The sequence below is a fragment of the Siphateles boraxobius genome, unplaced genomic scaffold, assembly GCF_051911475.1.
Source record: "Siphateles boraxobius isolate OS27281-9 unplaced genomic scaffold, OSU_SipBor_1 35, whole genome shotgun sequence".
NCBI classification, from domain to species: domain Eukaryota; kingdom Metazoa; phylum Chordata; class Actinopteri; order Cypriniformes; family Leuciscidae; genus Siphateles; species Siphateles boraxobius.
The window spans coordinates 5,276,957-5,299,182 of NW_027508975.1; the positions used below are offsets into that span (position 1 = coordinate 5,276,957).

General features: G+C 37.2%; 1 protein-coding gene across 8 annotated transcripts in view; it reads left to right on the forward strand.

Annotated features, from left to right (window-relative positions):
- col16a1 (collagen, type XVI, alpha 1) overlaps positions 1-22,226 on the forward strand; it is an 83,175-nt gene that overhangs the window by 24,591 nt on the left and 36,358 nt on the right. For 4 of the 8 annotated variants that reach the window (XM_077196015.1, XM_077196012.1, XM_077196009.1 and 1 more), the window contains exons 5-11: positions 601-724; positions 1,601-1,882; positions 2,380-2,460; positions 12,120-12,194; positions 17,932-17,964; positions 21,022-21,057; positions 21,604-21,660. In XM_077196015.1, the coding sequence (XP_077052130.1) occupies positions 601-724; positions 1,601-1,882; positions 2,380-2,460; positions 12,120-12,194; positions 17,932-17,964; positions 21,022-21,057; positions 21,604-21,660 (688 nt within the window). The remainder of the gene's footprint in view (positions 1-600; positions 725-1,600; positions 1,883-2,379; positions 2,461-12,119; positions 12,195-17,931; positions 17,965-21,021; positions 21,058-21,603; positions 21,661-22,226) is intronic. The other 4 variants (XM_077196016.1, XM_077196014.1, XM_077196010.1 and 1 more) reach the window with 1 other exon arrangement.

Genomic DNA, 22,226 nt, shown 5'->3' on the forward strand with positions numbered 1-22,226 from the left:
TCAGTGGAGTAGTTTTGTTCAGTAATATCAACAAGAAATCTTTAAAAACAATGTGTACCTCACCCCCTGTCACAACAAGTTTCATCCTGTGCAAACTCTCTCTCTCTCTCTCTCTCGCTCTCTCTCTCTCTCTCTCTCTCTCTCTCTCTCTCTCTCTCTCTCTCTCTCTCTCTCTCTCTCTCTCTCTCTCTCTCTCTCTCTCTCTCTCTCTCTCTCTCAAGTGCTTAGGCCTGATTTCATTTTTTTCCTTAAGGAGGCCAGCCTCACTGTTATTACTTTCCATCACAGAGTCTGTGTGTGTATTTGGGATTGTAAACACATTCCTGGAGTTTGTCTGCCCTTGACCCACCAAGAGGCAGGCAAACTGTTTATCTAGAGAAAGATAGAAGTCGAGAATGAAGATTAGGATTGCTGAGCTGAATTTCTCTTCAAAATTAGTGTCAGGGGTTATCCCTGTATCTGTATCCACAGCACCATTAATACAGAGATGCTCCCACTGCTGCTACCATTCAGACTGATTCTGTACTATTACAACCCACCTGCTCCACGTTTATTTGTTTGTCCGTGTGCTGCAGTCTAACCACATGCTTTTCTCCTCAGTCAAGTATTTCCTCATGGACTTCCAGAGGAGTTCACCCTGGTCTTCACCATGTTGCTGAAGAAGAAATCTTTGAATGACAACATTTACCTGTTCCAGATATCCGATGAGCACGGGTATCCTCAGGTGTGTATCCACTTTCCCCTTAAGTCTATAGATTTGTGTCTTCAGGAACTGATAATTATAGGGCAGCATGCTAATTCATAAAATTATAATCGCTGATTATTTGTTAGATATTGTTATTTTGTGTCAGATTGAGTGATGCAGAAGGTAGCATGCTTAACCGTGACACATGTATAGAATTTTTGTATCCTGCTTTTAATAAAATATATTTAAATTTAACAGCAAGCTAGTGCTTGATTAGTATGCTACAGCACGAAACTAACACTATGTTTTGAAAACTAACTCTGTGTTTGAGTTATTGTCTTTTTATGTGAGAAATTTGTCTTTGGCACATAAATAAAAGAAGTTAAAGTTAAGTAAATTTTTTTATTTTTAAATGAGTATATCACGAGTAAAAACAGTAATAGAGTAAAATATTTTTTTCTATTTGATTATATTTTCAAATGTAATTTAGTCCTGTAATGGGAAAGCTGAATTTTATTCACATCTTCAGTGTCACATGATCCTTCAGAAATCATTCTAATATGCTGATTTGCTGATCAAGAAACATTTCTTATTATCATTGTTACAAATAGTTCTGCGGCTTAATATTTTTGTGGAAACCATGATGCATTGTTTTTTCAGGATTTTGTGATGAATAGAAAGTTCAAATGAACTGTATTTATTTGAAACTGAATTCTTACTGACCCCAACAGAAACATACAGACTTTTAAACGGTACTGTATTGTTATGAAACAATAAAAAACATGACTGAAAGAAATAATAATGACCAAAAAACGCATGGGAAAAAAGCTACATGCGAACCCTGTACTGCAGCTTCAACCAAATCAAATTTTATAAATAAAACGCTCTTTTCCACTATGTATCACACTTATTTAGTTCTCAGTGGACTGGAATGGTCCAGATGGCAACCTGGCCCTGCGGGCGAGAGGGGCTGACCCCGAAGGGTCCATGGTGGGATGCGTGTTTGAAGGTGACGGTGTGGAATCCCTGAAGGACATGCGCTGGCACAAGGTGGCTCTGAGCCTGCAGAGTAATGCGGCCTCCTTGCATGTTGACTGCAGCTCCATCGAGAACAAGCCTCTGGAGCTCCGTGGACAATTGCCCATCAATGGACACACGCTGTTGGGTATGAGGGCTACTGATGCTGCCCCTGTGGAGGTGAGGACCTCTGGTGATCTTACAAATGCTGTAAGCCTTTTTTTTTACAAGGCTTAGAGTACAAGGATGTCAATTAGATGAATGACTGCAGAAGCTTCCAGCTCCTCTGTTAATTAAACGCTACAATGCTAATAGAGTATTCGGAAGTAGAAGTTTCCTATAAGCCGGCTTCCCGCAGGTTTTGCCTTAAGCGTCCTGTCTGCAGGGGAAATATGGCACGGGTATGTCTGTGGATGTATGAGAGACAGGAAGACTACAGGCACTTCTCTTCAGGGCTAACACTACTGAGCTCACTCAGCTCGAAAAAGATGAAAAGAACAGCCCGTGGTAGCCTAAACGAGCTTCATCCATTACTAATTAGTTTGTTAATCCAACCACTTAGCAAAATGATCATGTAAATGGTCATATGTAAAGCAGGGGGGTCCAGCATTTAAAAAGCTCATTCTCTCTGTTCTTGGTCTGCTTTTAATATGCATTCTCTTTTTCTCTTTCTTCAGATTGATGTTCAGCAGGTGATGGTGTATTGTGACCCCTCTTTGGCTATCCAGGAGGCCTGCTGTGAGATACCTGGAGCTCGGGTAATAAAGTTTGTTAAAACCTCAGAAAATGTTCTTATACATGGTATTAAGCAAAATATCAAATATATTTGCTGTGGTGAGGTCATTTCTACTATTGTTTGGCTGTTATGGGCTTTTAAATGGCGTTGTATACTGATATATAGAAAGCAGGGTGCATGACGGCCAATTTAATGGAAATATGTACCTATTCCAGTTTAAAATGAGATGTACAGAACAAAAACAAAACTTGTCAGGACAATGTTTATTGAATGGAACAAAATGAAATGACTTGACCATTTTCATATTATCAACATTTAATGTGTCTGATAAATTACTCTCAATAATTTCATTTTATAGCATAAAGGATATGTCAACGCTCAATTAATGTTTGTCTGCATTTTTTGAGCAACCACAAAAGAAAAAAAACTAAACCATTGAATTAAGTTGTTTGATTAGAAAATTTAAGGAATAGTGTTGTTATTGTTTACTTAAACCGTTAAAATATTTTTTTTATAAAAATGAAGCTTAAACTAAATTAAATATAAATATTAGATGAAATACTTAAACTTCTTTTTTTTTTAAATGATTGCCTTGGCAGGTTATTGAAATACGTTTGTTGAAGTACTAAGTACTAAAATAAAAATAAAAAAAATAAATAGAAATAAAATATAAAACCGATAATAATGTCAAAAGCACATAACACAATTATTAAAATTAAAAGCTATTTAAAATATTAATAATTTTCAAAATAGTATTTTGTTTTTTGTGTTAGTTTAATGGCTGCTGAAAATTCAGCTTTTACCATATTTTTGATCAAATACAGTATGTATTTTGAGTCATTTTAAAGGTTATTGTATATTTTTATTCCCACATAAAATGATCTGATTACTTGTTTAATCATCACAATAATTGACTGATTACTTGATTACAAAAATAAGTGACAGCCCGTAAACATTTCAAAATGCACCTGCAATGCGTTCAGTCTAATAAAACAACTAAACACAGTAGCCGGTGAGCAAAAAAAGTTAGTCAAGCCCTGAATACATGCAACTAACCCTGAACCAAATCCAAATCTAAACCTAAACCTATCTCTAAAGTAAGTGCATGTATTTAATTAAGATTACTCAGTACTTAAATGTATAACTACACAGTAACAAGGACCCCTTAACATTTTTGGTGAACTGCTTCTCTGAATGTGAAGCAGTTTGCATCAAAGTTACTTTGTAAAAGTAACAAAGTAAAAGTTGATTCCTATATAGAGTCATTTAACAATGTATGGTCTCATGCATGTACATTAAACTAGGGCTGTAGTACTTGAGTCCGGTCTTGGACTCGAGTCCGGACTCGAGACCGTTTTTCTCTGATCTCGTACTTGTCTCGGACTCGCTGGTATTCGGACTTGTCTCGGTCTCGGCCACTGGTCTTGCCAAATATGGCTTTTGGTCCCGACCGAGTCCAGGTGTCTTTATTGTGTTCACAGTAAGCACACATAAAAGCCATTTATATGTGTGCCGTTTATTTGCTCTGGTGTGAGCCGCGATTGCGCCAGAACCAGCCAGTCATCGAGATAATTCAGCACGTGCACTCCACAGAGTCTTAAGGCCGGTGACACACTGGCTGCGTGGCGTAAGCGTCTCAGCTGCGTGGCGTGTCCTTTTTATTTCGGCTCCCATGTTAACAGGTTAGAGCTTGTAGACTGCCTGCGTGACACGCGCGTCTCAGGCACCGCTTGAGCCGCGCGGAAAATGCGTGCATGCTAGAAATAGAATCGACGCCTATTTTTCACGCGAAACGCAAGCGTGTTGGAAGCGTTTCCTGGCAAAATAGAATAGGAAAAGATGTTTGTTATTTTGTACACGAATACATATTATTAAATTACATTTTGATGGTTGAAAGTCTTGGTTTTGACAGATTCAGATATAAATATGATTTAAAAATAAATAAATAAATAATTATCAATTTTCAAATATTGCACCAGTCAATACAGAACGAAATAGTCTGTAGTCTATTTTGCTGTCAATACTGCTGACAGTGTCTTTAGGCTTTATATTTATGCTTAACATGTACATAGGGCTTCCACAACTCTCTCCCATATGTCGAACAAGGGTGATCCGTTTCAGCAGCGCCGCGTCAGACATGTTTCTGGTGTGCAAAGACATAGAATACGCAACAGAAATGCCACGCTCACGCCACGCAGCCAGTGTGTCACCGGCCAGCGCCGCGTCCATGCACTTCGTAAATGCAGAACTGTGTATTGATAAGCTTGCCCCTCGAAGGCGTATCTCAAGAATGGCCTGTGATGGGGTGCTATCTGAATGTGAAAGTATGCGTCTTTCAGATCCACAGTGAAACACTGCTATTATGAGGTATCACCATATGTCATCATTCTGTTTTCTTTAAATTAGAAGATTATATGATATCAAGGGGAATGTCTATACTTAAAAATCCTGGGTGTTGTGACACTGTTTTTGCTTTTAGATCAACAAATAATAACCCAAAATGATTGTCTTGATAATGTCTTGCACAAGACTTTTTTTCCCTGTCCTGGACTCGGTCTTGACTCGGACTCGAACCTTTTTGGACTCGGTCTTGTCTTGGACTCGAACCTCTTTGCTCTTGGTCTTGTCTTGGACTCGACTAGTCCTGGTCTTGGACTTGTCTTGGACTCGACAAAGGTGGTCTTGACTACAGCCCTACATTAAACCATTGGATGGTTTACCCTAATGGGTTGAACCTACGACACACCAAGTATATGTAGGTAAAATATTTATACAAAATTATATAAAAAAAGGTGTGTGTTTTTCCCAGCATTGTAAAGTAAAATTTTACCCATGCTGATGAAACACTTGTACATGTTTTCAATGATCACAGCGGAGGCAAAGCTCATGTTTTGCTAAGGGAATGGATGTGTTTTTTCTGTCAAAAAATCATTGTTGTAGTTGTACTTGATGGATCAAGCTCCAGCAGCAGCTCAGTTCCATCAGGACGGCTGTGGTGGAGGAACAGCGCCTGAGTCATCGATGTGGGAGTGCTGCTTTATTTGAGGATTTGGAATTTGGTGCGTTTTCTCCTCTCTGAATTGATCAGAGCTTTGGCAAGACTTGCTGAATCAAAAAGGCTCACATGAATGCGTCACATTTGCAGATAACTTCAGCCTGTATTAAAAGCATCGAGCCACCCACAAACTGAATAGTAAAATATGTCACCTGTGAAACTTATTTGACAAAGGTAGTGCACATGGGAATGGGTACAGCTACAGCCAACTCTGAGCTGGTATTTTGAATTTGCTGCAATTTTGGATCAGAGGATATTTCACAGCCAAGGACTATTAGATATCATTAGTTACATGCCAGATGGACCATTTTTAGTCTGAAAAGATGATTCAGTGATTATTCCCATTACATGTTACCTGGCAGTTGGTGAGGGTAAGATATGAATAATATTAAATTCATGTAATTAAAGCATAAAGGTTTCTGATGTGAATGTGAGCCAACAAAGTTCTTTGTGTTCTGTTGTTTTGAGGCGAATGCTCAAAGCTCCCTGCGAGCAGTGTTTAAAATTGAAACAAGGGCAACTATTTCCCCCAAAAGCATGTGCTCTAACATGGCTTTTTAAAAGCAGAGGAGTCAGCGATTACATCTTTGAGACGCAGAGGAAAAGATGTCTTAGGTTGCAGATATCTTCATTATTAAAGAAGGACCATATTTTTTCAAAGTATCAATAGTCAAGTCAAGTCACCGTCATTTGTATAGCGCTTTTAACAATATAGATAGTTTCAAAGAAGCTTTACAGTGATAATAGGAAATTAAAGTAACAGAGATTGTTTTGGCTTTACAGCAGCTCTAGAATGAAGTTATTGTCTAGCTAAAATTAGTTTTGATTGATTCACTTCCGTCGCAATGATCATTAGTTATCAACTTGGGGGCCGCTACCACAACACCGTTCTAAAAGAAAACCCTTAATGCGATCCGACCGCTCATTTGCACAAAACAGTGCCTGGTGGATCGATGGCATGAAATAGGTTCCAAGGTACAAGGCTTAAACAATTATAATACAGAATTTTTTATCGCTTCAATGTAGCTACGTGAATCGGAATTATCCCGACAACATTTTATCTGTACAGAGGTAAAGGGAAGGGAAGGAGGCCTTCACAGGGAAGAGACTAGTTGATACTTCAGGACTACGTTGTCGTCGTGTCCAGGCACAGGTCTTTCATCAGATCTGGATACGACCTGGATCCGGCAGACTGCGGTAAACCTTGGGATAAACAAAGAGACTAATATTAGGGTAGACGCCATCCTCCTTATGATGTTAAAGTACATCAGGATTTATGACAAGTGTTCCCGGTTCCGGCTGACCTAATCTATGCAGCCTAACATTGAATTATAGAAGTCTATAATGTGTATGCTATGTCAAAGAGATGTGTTTTTTTTAGTCTAGATTTGAACTGACAGTGTGTGTCTGGACAATTCCCGGACAATGTTAGGAAGACTGTTCCAAAGTTTTGGTGATATATATAGGAAAAGGATCTACCGCCAGCAGTCGATTTTGATAATCTAGGTATTATCAACTGGCCGGAATTTTGAGATTGCAATAGATGTGACGGACTACAATGCGTTAAGAGCTCGCTCAAGTACAGGGGAACTAAACCATTTAGTGCTTTGTATACATTTTAAAATGTATTGTTTTACATACTTTATACTTTAAAATGTACTTTAAAATGTTCGCATTGCTGATTACTTATAATGTTTAATAGGGAGCCAATGCAGTGTTGACAGAACCGGGCTAATATGGTCATACATAGCTGCTGCGTTTTGGACCAGCTGTAGTTTGTTTATTAAATGTCTAGGGCAACCACCCATAATAGCATTACAATAATCTAGTTCATCTTGATGTCATGAACGCATGAACTAATTGGTCCGCATTTGTCATTGAGAGCATATGACATAATTTAGATATATTTTTTAGATGGAAAAATGCGGTTTTACAGATACTATACACGTGACTTTCAAATGAAAGATTGGTATCAAAGAGCACACCCAGGTTCCTAACCGATGACGAAAACTTAACAGCGCAGCTGTCAAGTGTTAGACAGTATTCTTGGTTAGTATTTGAGGAAGTTTTTTTGTCCAATAATTAGAATCTCTGTTTTTTTCAGAATTAAGTAGTAGGAAATTACTAGTCATCCATTTTTTTTAATATCAGCTATCTATACATTGCGCTAATTTTGTGAATTAGTAAGATTCGTCAGGGCGTGAAGAAATATAGAGCTGATTATCATCAGCATAACAGTGGAAACTAATGCCATGCTTCCTAATAATATCTCCTAAGGGTAGCATGTACAGAGTGAACAGGAACTGTCCTAGTACTGAGCTTTGTGGTACGCCATACTGAACTTTTGATCGATAAGACATCTCTTCATTTACTGCTACAAACTGATAATGGTCAGATAAGTATGATTTAAACCATGCTAATGCAATTCCACTAATGCCAACATCATTTTCAAGTCTATTTAAAATAATGTTTTGGTCAATGGTATCAAATGCAGCATTAAGATCGAGTAACACTAATAAAGAGATACAACCACGATCGGATGATGAGAGCAAATCATTTGTGACTCTGATGAGAGCTGTCTCAGTACAATGGTACGGTCTAAATCCTAACGGAAAATCCTCGCAGATTAGGGCTGGATGATTAATCGAAAAATAATCGGAAACGAAATTCAGAGCCTAGAACCGACGTAATTTTACCATGTCGGTTATTTAGATTTTTTAATCCTATTAATATTTCCGCCCACTGTGTGTTAATGTACTTTCCCCTTAAAACATATTACTGCGTGTTTAGTCGCATAACTCCGCCCCGTCCAGTCTGCGACATTGAAGCAACATGAGCCCCTTTCACACAGCACGTTGATCCCGGGAAATTGCCAGAACAAACACCTTCTGTGAACGCAAACACGACCAGGGATTGATGCCACGTTGGGGACATAGTAACATTGCCGTGTTCAGTCCCGGAACTCGCGCTGTGTGAACAAAAGCCATAATCAATGCTGTGTCGTAATGATGGCGCTAAGCCGGGATCGTTCGCCAGCATGAAACGGTTCGTAATGCGCTAGTTTATCGAATCAGAGAAAAAAAATGCACAAGCGTGGTTTCTCGAGAGAAATCGCAGCTCATAAGCAAACTATAGACGCCGCTGGGACATGTCACGTGTCTTTGCGGGTTTTGTGTGTCTGTGTGAACGCACTCTGTTGATTCCGGAAAATCACAGGCAGTGTGAATGAACCAAAGTCAAACGAACCCGGGTCAAATCCCGGGCCACTTTATCCGTGTATTTTCCGGAATCTCTGTGTGAAAGGGAACTCAAACACTGAGTCAACTCAGCAACAGGAGCCGCTTTACCAAAGAAACACGCGAAAACAGAGAGAGACTGACAAACGCCCAGCAACACGAGCCTCCACTCCACAAAGCAGGTTTCGATAACACAAGCATTTACAAATGCTACACAATATGAAAAGGATTAGTTTTTTTAGTTTTATACAAGTTATATTTTACTTTTAAGATGGCAATATTTACAATAATCTATTTTGTTTACAAAAATAACTATTTTCTACATTTTTAGGAAACTTTCTTTTTACATTAAAACTTAATTACTTTTTCATAAGACGTTTTTATTTCAAGCATTGAATGCTTTGTTTGATTCAATGGTTTGAAATATTTAATAAGTAAGCATTAAAAGCTATCTGTGTGTTTCCTTATTTTAGAATCACAAAGATAGGATTATGCATTCTTTCATTAAAAAAAATAACCGTGAATATTTACAGTATAAGCTTTGCCAGTGACACATGAGAAATAATTTATTTTAAATAATCGTTCGATAATCGTAATTGAGGTAACTTGTTTGATTAATCGCGATTATGATTTTAGCCAAAATCGTCCAGCCCTATCGCAGATACCATTTCTTTCTAAAAAGGAGCATAGTTGTGAGGATACTGCCTTTTCTAGTATCTTTGACAGAAAAGGTAGATTCATCTATGACATCTGGAAGCATCTCTTTCAATAACTTATAGGGTCTAACATACATCTTGTCAATTTAGATTATTTAATGAGTTTAGAAAATTCTTCCTCTCCTATAGCAATGAAGGAATCAAATTTTATGAAACTGATCAGGAATATTATTAATAAAGCGATATTTAGTGGCAGAAGTGATAGTTCTAACATATTTGTAACACGGAGTCGACTTTGTAGCCTTGGCTAAATGAAGTATACATAAGACTAGATAATGATCTGAGATGTCATCGCTCTGCTGTAGAATTTCAACGGCATCACCATTGATTCCATGTGATAATATTAGATCTAGTGCATGATTACGACAAAGAGTAGGTCCTGAGACGTGTTCTCTAAGTCCAATAGAGTTCAGAATGTCTTTAAATGCCAATCCCAATGCATCTATTTCGTAATCAACATGTATATTAAAATCACCAACAATTAGGACTTTATCTGCAGCCAGTACTAACTCTGATAGAAAATCAGCAAATTCTTTGATAAAGTCTGTATGGTACCCTGGTGGCCTGTATACAGTAGCCAGCACAAATCTAAAATGTGATTTATCATTTACACTAGATAGTGTTACATTAAGCACCAACACTTCAAAATAATTATATTTAAGACTAAACTTCTCAGTAAATTATGAAGATATTACTATAAATTACAGCAACACCTCCCCTTTGCCTTTCAGACGAGGCTCATGTTTATAACAGTAATCTTGCGGGGTGAAAGTAATGTAATCGTCTTGTTTTAGCCAGGTTTCTGTCAAACACAGCACATCTAGGTTATAATCTGTAATCATATCATTAACAATAAGTGCTTTTGAAGAAAGGGATTGAATATTCAACAACCCAAGGTTTATCATTTGTTCATCCGTTCATCTGCTTTTTATTTTTTGAACATCAATCAAATGTTAACCCTTAAATGGATTTGAGAGTTTTTTGGATGTCAATTCGGGGAACAGACACAGTCTCTGTATGATGATATCTAGGTGAAAGAGTCTCTATATGATGGGATTTATCTGACCTCAGTGACGCGAGATAGCTAGCAGACGGTCGGTTCAGCCAAATACCGGGAAGTGTGCATGAGAAGGATTTTTGACTTAAAGTACATGCAAACAAGGAACTCCCGCACACTAACAGCACTTGCAAGTATAAAAAACTTTTATTAGCAACGTTAGCTCACGACCTTCATCAGGCATATGCAAATCTTCAAACTCATCACATTTAAAATAAACACATGACAAATCAACAAAGCTCCACCTGTAACCACTTAGACTCATTTAGAGTACATAATTAACACCACATCTTCATACACCACATCATCAACATCATTGTAAATAATTAATTACAACCATTGATTTTAATATTAGTAAATGTTTAAATTAATTTGAACTAAGATTAATAAATGCTAAAGAAGTATTGTTCATTCTAAGTTAATATTAACTAAGGTAGTTAACTAATGTTAACTAATGAACCTTATTGTAAAGTGTTACCCATTCATTTGTCAACATATCTATTTGGTCGTTTTTTCCTACGCACCTATCACCTGCAGGTGTGCGGTGGTTTTTGTTAATTTATTGATTTACAGTACATGAAATCTAATGTTAATTTTGTATTATTTATGTACTATTATGGTATTTATTCATATTTTGAAGTAGCTTTTATTTTTTTATATTTGCAGTTTAAGTTTGATCAAATTTAGTTTTGGGGTTTTGTCATTTTTATTAGTTTTTTTGTTTTTAATATAAGCTATTTAGCTTCCTAATCATGTCATTTTAGGTATTTAGCTAAGTAACATTTCTAATTTCTGACTTTTTTTAGTTAATATTTATATTTTATTTCAGCTTTATTTCAGTTGATGAAATAGTTTTATTTAAAGTGCCCCTATTATGCTATTTTAAAGTTTCCTAATCTTGTTTTGGAGGTCTCCTACAATAGGTTTACATGTATCCAAGGTAATAAAAACACTTTAATTTTCTCATAATATACAATGCAGTATCGCGTCTTTTCTCACAGTGCCTGAAATGGTTTGATAAAGGATTCGGTCTCTCTAAACCCATCCTTTCTGAAAGTCTACTCTGCTCTGATTGGTCAGATGGTCCAGTCTTAATAATATTCAGTCTAATCCAGTCTTTGGTCTACCGCTTACAGCGCGTGTCAGAAATGAACGGCCATTGCCATATCTGAATTTCGGCTCCGTAGGCTTCCTCAGCAGTTGTATTTACTGTGATATGAACAGTAATGATGGCGATAGGTTTGCCATCTCAATTTAAGCCAGAGTCCTCATCCTTTGGAAGTGCATGCTAAGTGGATTTGCATTTGCAGCACAGAAAGCAGCATCTTCTACACAGTCCGGCATTATGCAAATTTATTACAATCCTACATAGGTTCATGCAGGAAATAAGACTGGAACTACTGACGACTTGTTTTTAGTTCAGAATCGCTTGTTTTTTTGGGAGACAATAACTCCATTTATCGTGCACTTTGACCAGCTTTGCAGACATTTTACATTCACAAACAGCCATATTACACACTACATGAAAGGTAATATCTGAAAAAGCATAATAAGGGGACTTTAACAGTATCAATAATGATCAAATTGGTTTGACTTGTGATCTTTGTGCTTTCATAGTGCCCACCAGATGCTCCGAAGAGTCGACGAGCTGCAGAGAACCAAGTGGAGTTTGTGCCCAATCCCTTCTCTCAGGTAAAGTAGTGTTTACATCTTGTGCAATTTTAACCCGTTTAATAAAAAAACGGGTTGTAGAGATGTATTTATTGAGATACAGCACATATACTCATTCATGTGCTACAAGATCTCTTGATACTGCACTTGAACATTAGCCACTGAAAGTGTGCAAGGGCCTCTAATGAATAGATTTTACAGAAATTAAGAGAGGGGTTGTTAGTTCTCAAATGTGGGATCCCTGATCTTGAGATGGTTTGAAGTGTTTGAAGACACACATGTACTTGCTCTCAGTGGGAGCTATTAAGGGGCTGTACAAACAGGATGCATTAATAATAAGTAACAAGAATGCAATGGAATGGAATATGTTGAAGAGGCCTCGAGATGTTTTTAAACAAACTGAATTGTTTTTTATTCGACACCATTTTTAAATGCAACTCAGATACACAATGACCAAAGACATCCATCAAATGCATTTGTGCATATTAACCAACAATTAAAAGTGGTGCAAACAGAACAAATCCTGTGTGTATGCTCCTAAAGCCCAGAGAGGTGATCTTCCTATAATAGGTTTACCAGGTTTACCCTTTAGGCAAATATGTTAATAATATGCTAATACTATACTAATGTGCAACATTCAGTTCAGTTTTTCGCACATATCCCCTGTTAGAACACATGAATGGTTCAACCCAGCAGCATTACAGCACATAAATAGATGAAGAGATGAGATGTGATGTAGGCTGATAAATATTTCTCATCCTGATATTCGACATAAAAATTACACAGTTAGTGGCCATTAAGCATCCCACTAGCAGGCAGTTGAATGAGCTCTTCTGCAGAAACTGGAAATGAACGTAAATTCTTATGAACAATGCCCAGTGGGCTGTAGCAGTGCTGAAATCAAACATTCTCTGCTTCCACCGCTCTTTTATTTATTTATTTATTTATTTATTTTATTCTTGTTCTTCCGGTCCTGGTATGTGGACATTTGTTCCTCCACCTACTTGTTGTCCTTCTTGTGCTCTTTCTTATTTTTAGGGGTAATGTTGCATGTTTAATGAATTGTTGGCCCTCATCTCCAGTTTAAGATGTGTTCTCACTCCACGTAAATACTTTTTTTTTTGTCAATTTCATAAATTAAAATGTATAATTTCTTTTCAGGCTTTGTAAACAAAAAATTTGCATGGCATAGAAACACATTTTAAAAATTAGTATAATTATTGTTTCATTTAAATGCTGTCTAAAATAGTTTGTAATATTTCTTTACTATTATATTACATTATTGGGCTGCCTCCGACTAAAGATTTTTCTAGTCGACTATTAGTCGTTCATTTAAACCATTAGTCAGATAGTTGCATGTTTGTGATATTAATTTAATTAATTAAATACATCGGAAAATGGTTTTAGTCTCAGGTCTGAGAAATAATATTATATGTTACATTTATAACATTGTTCTACATTACAGAGAATTAATAAACCATAATAATGAGCCTTTAAAATATAAATTAAGATTTCAAGCGCTTAAAATCGAGAGCTTGCTGCAGCGCGCTGGCAAAAGTAATGAGTATGAATTTGTCAAAAAAAAGAGAAAAGAGACTTATTGAACATTTTAATAATTTAATAGTAAACTCTGTGTGAGCTGCAAAGATAAAGTTGGCGATGCTGTCTCATCTCCACAGTATAGTAGTGGATGCGCCTATATAGAAAATGCACTTTAAGTTAAACATGTCAAGCAGTAAGTGTGGTACTAATTTAGCTTCCACACTCTGCATGAACACTTGGATATATGCCTAATAATTAACTTTAACGGGAGTGGCCATGTAAAGTGGCTAAAGTTAGGCTACTACTTACATGTTTCAAATAAGCCATGTTTGAGATCAATGGATGCTAGGCAAACGTTTGAATTTCCTGCCCGACACACTGTAATTACCACATAGAACAGCCGTGTAAACGATGTTGAGTGCGTTTCCAAAAAGCATTGTTAGTCAACTATGGTTGCAAGTTCAGTCATTACCAACAAAAAAGTTCAGCGATTTGGCATTTCCTGAAACTTAAGTTCCAACTATCATTCGCAAGCACACTTGCGTGGATGGAACTACATCTTTCGAGCTGTGGTTAGAAGCATAGGTTCTTGTTACAATAGCATGTGGACTTAAATAGGTTATGCTCTTGGGCACAATAACCAAGCTAACATTCATCCCATTTAAATATATATACTTTTTAATATATGTATTTTTGTATGTCAAATATTTTTGACTGACTAAGCCTTTTCTCGACGACTAACGTTCGGTCAACTAATAATATAGGCACCCATAATATTAGGACAATCTTTCTCAAACATATAAATATATGTGTGTGTGTGTATATATATATTTAATTTTATTTTTTAAAAGCTTGACAGAAGCTGTTTCTATGGACTTTTGATTTTTATAAAAAAAGACACTCTGGCATTCGGCTAAATACCTACTCATGTGTTTCATGAAAAAAAAAAATTATGTTGGTTTGGAGGAACATGGGGTGATAGAGTTTTTGGATAAACTATCCTTCTGCTGGCCAACCATACACTATAAACAAAACTCTACCTAAGGTGCATGGCGTAGAGCTGAAGTTTGCATCCGCTGCAATGAGTACACGCAATTTCACTGACCCAATCGCATCATTCCCCGTTTCTGTCTCTACCTTCTCCAGGAATAACCTTAGTTCAATCTTCCAGATAACAATAACTTCTTCTTAGACCAGGGATTTGGATGCTATTTCCGCCCGAAAAAAAAAAAAAAAATCATCAGCAGTTTCTCAATGATGTTGGTGTGGGTTGCTCTTGTTGTTTCTCCTGGCAGCAGTGAGTCATGATCATTAGCAGGGCTAATAAAAAGCTGGTTGGTGTTTCACTTCAGCTGGTCTCCAACTGGTCCCATATATTCTCCGCTTGCCACGTGTATTGATTCATATACACTCACACATGCAACATAATTACATCCAGAGGGCTCTGTATTAGAGCCAAACACAGTTAAAGCAACTTGTTACATCCACACACAGCTACAAATACATCAACATGTAGTTGTTCTTTTGCGAGGAAAAACAGTGAATCACAAGAATAGTATAACATTTGAGCTGGAAATTATATAAATAGTTTGGTCTTGTGGTGTAAATGCTCTTTATATCTGCTGCCATATAGTTGTGACAGAGGAATTGGCTCCATTGGTACACATTAGATGTTTCAATTAATGCTTTCATGCCACTTCCTGTCTCAGTATTTACTAATTGCATCCGTCTGATAAAATGTTAGCAGTGCTAATAAATTCATGTATGTTCATGCCAGCAAAATTGAGCAATTTTACACACTGCAGGAATCATTTTCTAAATTAGTGTTTTTTTTTCTTTAAAATGATTTGAAGCAAAATTACATAATTACAATTAATAATAATAATAACAATAATAAGTTTAATTTATATAGCGCCTTTCCCAAGCTCAAGGACGCTTCACAATGACAGTAAATAACAAGCAGTTTACACCTAAACGGACAATGGACATTTGCCCAGTCCAAGTAATGAGCGATTGCAGTTGCAAGTCGCATTACAATTAAAAATTACATGTTGAATGAAGTTTATTTTTCTTACCCCCTTAACACAAATTTATTTGTTCTTGTTTTAAGCACAAATCTAACAAGGTTTAAGGTTAAAAAATTGAGTAAGAAAAGCTAAAAAAAAATTGGGTAAGAAAAAAAAACATCTGAAAATTTCTCGTTATTATAATATCTTAATATCTTGTACTATAAGTAACTTTGCAAGTTCATGTCAACCTATTCTACTAACCCTAATCCTAACCATGACCTAACAGTCTATTAATACTCTAATGAGAGTTAGTTGACATGTAGTTGCAAAGTTATGTGTAGCTAGTCTAAAGTGGACTATAAATAAAGTGTAACCCTAAAAGGCATTTACTGTACATTTAGTGAACCATTAATTATTGGCTTATTTCTGCTTATTTATCCTTCAAATGTTTGATAAGTTGTAAATAATAATAATATGCCCTTTATATATGTTCAGTTAAAGGTATAGTTCAGCCTAAATTTAATATTATTAAGGGTTAACAGCATTAGAACAACACCAGGTGAGTGAATGATGGCTTAATATTCACTTTAGGGTAAACTATCCCTTTAATTATTGATTTCTGGTTTGTTAAAGCTTAACTTCTGCATAAATAATGGCTAATATGCCTTTTTGTTCAGTTAATCATTGACTACAGCATAATTATTGACCTTTAAAAGAAAGTGTTACAGTTCAATACATTTGCAGTTGCATTACTTTATAAAAAACTGCCATGTTTTGCCTACGTGTGCATGAGATCATGCACAAATTATGGTGTGTGTGTGTGTTAATTTGAGGAATTCTTCCACATACAGTCGTAACCAGACAGCATTCACAGCTGTGAGCTTAAGCTCAGCACACACATACTTCCAGCCTTTCCCTTAAAAAAAAAAAAAAAAAAAAATTCAAACATGCTCATGTTCATACACTGTCTTGTAGCATAGCTGTCTGTGTTTTACGATAGACTTTAATGAGTTCCAGGCTGTGTTGGACGCTGCTAGCATTAGCCTATTCTGCATTAACCCCTTCCTCCTACGCAGATCCTCAATCCACCCTGCTTTAAAGTCTCTTAAAATCACAGCATTCCTCTGTCATTGATTTCTTTTTCTTTTGAGATCACCGTCAGGGAGAAATTCATGAGCTGAGACATGCACGGTTGCAGCTAAACAGAGTTCCCTGCATTATTCATGCGCTCATTCCACTAGTGTTTTTGGAACAGGTCATCATAATTCTCTTCCATCCTGTGCAAGCTTGTAGCTATATGGACACTATATCCATTTTGTGATTTCTTCGGAACCCTGTTTTTAGTGTTTGCGTGCATGTATGCACTATCAGCAATTTCTAATCTGGATCTCAGGGTATGACTGGAGATTAGGTACTGAGCACTTTTCTTCCGTACTTTTTTTTTTTTTTATGATTTCTCTTTTCTTTTCCATGCCTATCAAGTGTGATCAGCCTTCCCTATGCTATGTTTGCTTTCTCTGCTCGGACATGACTCAAGGATTTGCTTTCACATGTGCTCTACAAACACATCTTTTGTTTTTCTGTCTGTCGCTGATGTTCTCTTTCAAATCATGTCCCTCCTCACTGCACTTCCCCCTCTCTTTTCCTTTCAGTTCTCCTCCCCATTTGCTCTCTTTCAAAAGAGTCTCATTCACTGTTGATCATACTGACGAAACTCACCGTAGAAGTAATATGACAATACAAACAGATCTATATTAAGCAAACACTTGAGTGCGCCAACATCAGGTCAGCAGAACTTTGTAAGATAATAATGAGTGAGAGAAGGTGTTACGTACATAGGCATTTCTAGACCCTATTTAGGGGGCTTCAGCTCTTCTATCTTTCATCTGTATTTTAGTCTGAGACTAGGCTTAAGCCTTGTCTGTGAAACAGGGCACTTGATGTAATACCTCACATTGATGCACATGCCATCTTTCCATGCCGAGTAAAAGCATAAAATAAATCGCAGAAACATTTTTATATTATTTTTAAAAAAATCATGCAAAATTTGATGATAACTACTATTAGTCTCTATTTGGTTTAAATTATGTCCAAGGTGCATGGAACTGTTTTACTATGTAAGCAATTATATACTGGTTATGAGGACTGACATCGTGTTTCAGAAATCTGACCTTTTTTGTCCAATTCTTTGTTTTTATGTTCTACAGGCAATCCTCGGATCCAAGGAACTGGCGGAAAAAGTAAGTTATTTGGATTAAGTCTACAGAAAAATGATATTGCTATTTGCCATGAATAGCAACAGACCGTCCCAATTATGAAGCTCCAAACCTGACAAAAAGAAGTGCGGCCCCAGCAGATTCCACCCAATAGTTAGAAATTCAGTTTAATTGGTAAGTAATTTGCTGCGTGCTGAGTTTCAGTGGGAAGAACATTGATGCTGACCCTGATAAACACATACTGTAAGATAATATGCTACTGATAAAAGATCATATTGTCTGATAATACACCAACTGGATCCACAGAGACGTTTGCCTGGTAAATGTGCTTCTCTGGCACAATACGAGAATACCGTCCATGTTTCTTACACAAAACTCCTGTTAGTTTGTCACCTTTCCCCCTCTCTGCACCAACTCAACACTCATCATGTATGAGTCATAGAGAAAATGTATTACCTGCTTTCAAATAAAATGCAAAGCCTGAAAATGCCTGTATTTGAGTGGGATGCAGCAAGTGGTATTTGTGGTTTTGGTATGATTCACAGAGCTGAACATTGGGTCAGTGGCCCTGTCCCAAATTGTTTTAGATCAGTGCTTTTGTAAAATAAAATACAAAACTGTATAAACACAAATGAAAATTAGAAACATTGCCTTGACAACTAACTGAAACTTTACTAAAAGTATAAATGTATTACAACTATGAATGTGTCAAAAAAACTAAACTAGGCGCCAGATGTAGCCTACTAACGATTTTGCGCCCACTTCAGGCGTATTTGTTTTGCAAAGTGTGCATAAAACCATGGCGAGGTATGTACGAACGGGACGCACCGAGGTGAAAGCGCAGACTGCCTTTCGCGGGAACTGAAAATGGCAAAATGCGCTTTTCGTGTCATGCATATGCATTCATGGGATGGTCAAGGGGAAAGTGGGAGTGTCACATAAAGAGATGGGAGTGGAAGCGTAAACTGCGCCTAATTATGTATTCCGTGTTATGTCAGAAAAAGCCGGTGAAAGTGCGTCGCTGAAAATTCTCCGCCTCTTAAAAGCAGGTGTAACTTAGGAAGCGGGTTTCCTGGCATATGCCTCCTGGTGAAATGGCAGCAGTAATCCAAACAAGACGAAGACATAGGCTAAGGAGACGAGCTGAAAAGATTTTTGCCACAATAATCACACTTTTTCAGTTGAGTTAAAACACAATCATTAAGCGTTACAGAATAAGCAGCCACGCAATATTACAGTTACTGGAAGAAATCAAAGATGACATGGAATCTCCGACTCAGCGCTCACGGTCCATTCCAGCAGTTCTTAAACTCCTCGACACATTACAATTATTGGCATCATGATCATTTCAAGCAGTCATAGCATCAGCAGTGGGAATATCGCAGTCTGCGTTTAAATACGCACAATTTACGGTATAGTGGGTGGGGGAGGCGCTGATCACCTGATGAACTGCAGGTTTAGCACATAACACGCACACTGCAGTTTCACATCAAGCGCTTTCTGCGTCTTGGCCATGGCGCTATTAACGCTGCGTTCGCAAATGTACCTACATCTGGCCCTCAGACTCTTCCTTCCTTTTCCTTTTGTTTATCTATCTTAATAAAGCACAAATCTAGGTTACAATGAGGAACAATGGAAGTATACACAATTTTTTTTTGGATTATTTAAAAGCAGATGTCTGAATCTTACAGGCCTGGTTTCACAGACAGGGTTTAGATTAAGCCAGGATTAGGCCTTAGTTAAATTACATGGTGACCGGGAGGTTCACTAGTTTGGTCGTGGCCATAACATATAAACTCGTGGGAACGTGATAATATGTAGTGGCCGCGACTCCGCGAGATATTAATTTGTGGGAATGTCATATCAAGTTGTGGGAACGTGATAATAAGTAGTGGCCACGAGATCCTATGTTGAGAGAACAACATATTTTTCTCGTGGCCACGACTTAATATGTTGAGGGAACGAAATTGATCTATCGTGGCCACAAGTTAAATACATTAACTACCTTACGTGCGTGACCATAGCAATCGGGAATTATCAGAAAAGGATAGGGCTATGATAATATATATTTTTAAATAAGAATGACAAAATGTCATTGCAAAAAATTATAAAATTGGATGTTACTTTACACAGAAAAGGTTATTATGCGATTTTTTCCCCACAAAATTAATAATAATCCACATTTTGTTTACATCTTGTGGCTAAGTATTTCAGCGTTAACAGGTTGGCACCATTTACCTCCATAGGTCGCTGTAATCAGATTTTAGCTTTTTTACAGAAAAGAAAGGACGAGTTTAAATTAAATTTTGTGATGATCAATATTATGCCACGATTGCTCCTGATTGAGTTTAACTTGTATTGAACCAACCCAGAATATTCCTCTATAGCAATGAGCTCACAATTGGCCAGACAAACAATCTCTCTTAAAATGATATCATCTCTAACAGTAGGCTCGCATATAAATCACACGATTCATGCAAACAGAGCGAGTGTGTGCAAATCTCAAGGAGTTGATTTTCATCAAGTTGCTTTCTTCTGTGTGCACCTCTGGAAAGAATGAATCAGCCCAGTGTCTCAGCCAACCGTTCTCAAAGCTGCGGCACAGAGACGGGCACCTTCTCTCTTACCTCACCACATCAATGCGAGTTAACCGTCTGTTGGCTGAGCAACACTCCACGGGTAGTAGATTTAGTTTTAATTGTGCTCCTCCTCCACTAAAAACTAACAGCTATTTATTAGTATTTCACTTTGGGTGCCCCCCCTCCCTTATAACTGTGCAGCTGGCTTTGGTGAACATTGCCGTGAGTAGTCTTCTGTTCTTATTGATCTTTGTCTCCCGTGGGAGAACCAAGCCAAGCTGAAATGACACGCAGTCGTGGTCCTCGTGCGCACGCTCACGATCGTGCACTCCCATGCCGATTAGCATTATGTTGCACTGCCACCCGCAGGCCAACATATGTTACAACGTCAAAGGCAAAACTGAATTAGAGTAGAATGGAGTGAAAAATACTACATCCGAAAATCATATTCTTGAAAATAAGTGGTCATGGATGGGAACAACTGGGTTTCTTTTTTTTCCAGTGTGCAGGCTGTTTACTGCTCAATGAGGAATCGAGTGTGGGTATTCACATTCAGTTTGTCGTGTGCAGCATGTATAATGGCTGTGTTGGTAGGCAGCAGGATTTGCATGCATGAGTGTGCATGAGTGCTGCGTGCAGTGTTATCACGCCTTTGGAAAGAGATGCATTTACATTTTTGAAAATCTGGCACAGATTTAGGACGCTTGTAAAGTTTGAATGTTTAAAGGTTGGCCAGACTTTCTGCTACCTTTGAGGAATTTTATGAGAAGCAGCCAATGCACTGTGTAGTGTTCTTAATGCATTTTGCTTGGAAGAAAAATGCCAGATTTTAGTTTTTTTTGTGCAGTTCCAGATATTTTTGCACAGTGTCAAGGATTGAATCAGGGCTTTTACCACCACGTCACATGATCTTTTCGATATTTGCATGTACAAAATTTAAATCTTGGCACAGTAAATGCATTCACTGTATATGTTTTTTGCTTTTGGCCCTTGCCAGCTTAGTCCAAGCTGGTCTTTTTTTTACTGGGGGTTCATATGAAATTGTGTTATATACATGCAGTACATTCTTTATTGTATATTGCAGGTTATCCAGGAGGGTTATGCGGGTCAGTCAGGCCTCAAAGGAGAAAAGGGAGAGCAGGTAAGAAATGGCAATCTTTGAGCAAATATGTTTGTGTGCAAAATCCTACTCTCTGTCCAGGCCTGGGAATAAATGATTACAGCGGTGTTTAGTTTGGCATTTTATACAAATGCCTCATTAGGAGCTAGATTCTGTGCCAGTGATCCAGCTTGGCCGACTACTCAAAACTTTCATTATTACTGGCATCATCTGTTCGACGCATCAGGTCAAAAAGTGACAGATTTATTTTTTTCTTCAATGAAATGATTGTACTATATTTTAGTTCGATAATGTTTTTTTTATTTAATATTTTGTATTTTTAGGGGATTTTATGGTACTACGTTATATTTATGCAGTAGTTATAATCCATTTATTCACTTTTTGAAAATATGTAATTTCCAACTTAAACTGTCATAAATCTTTAATTGCTTTGGAGCACATACTTGAGTTTTGTCTCTTTTTAAAGACGACACTTGGCAAGTGAAAAACATTTAAAAAAGTGAAAATTTTACATTTATTGTTATGAAAATTGCACAATGTTTTTTTTTAATTATTTGTATATGAAATATGTATTTTCCAAAATGCGT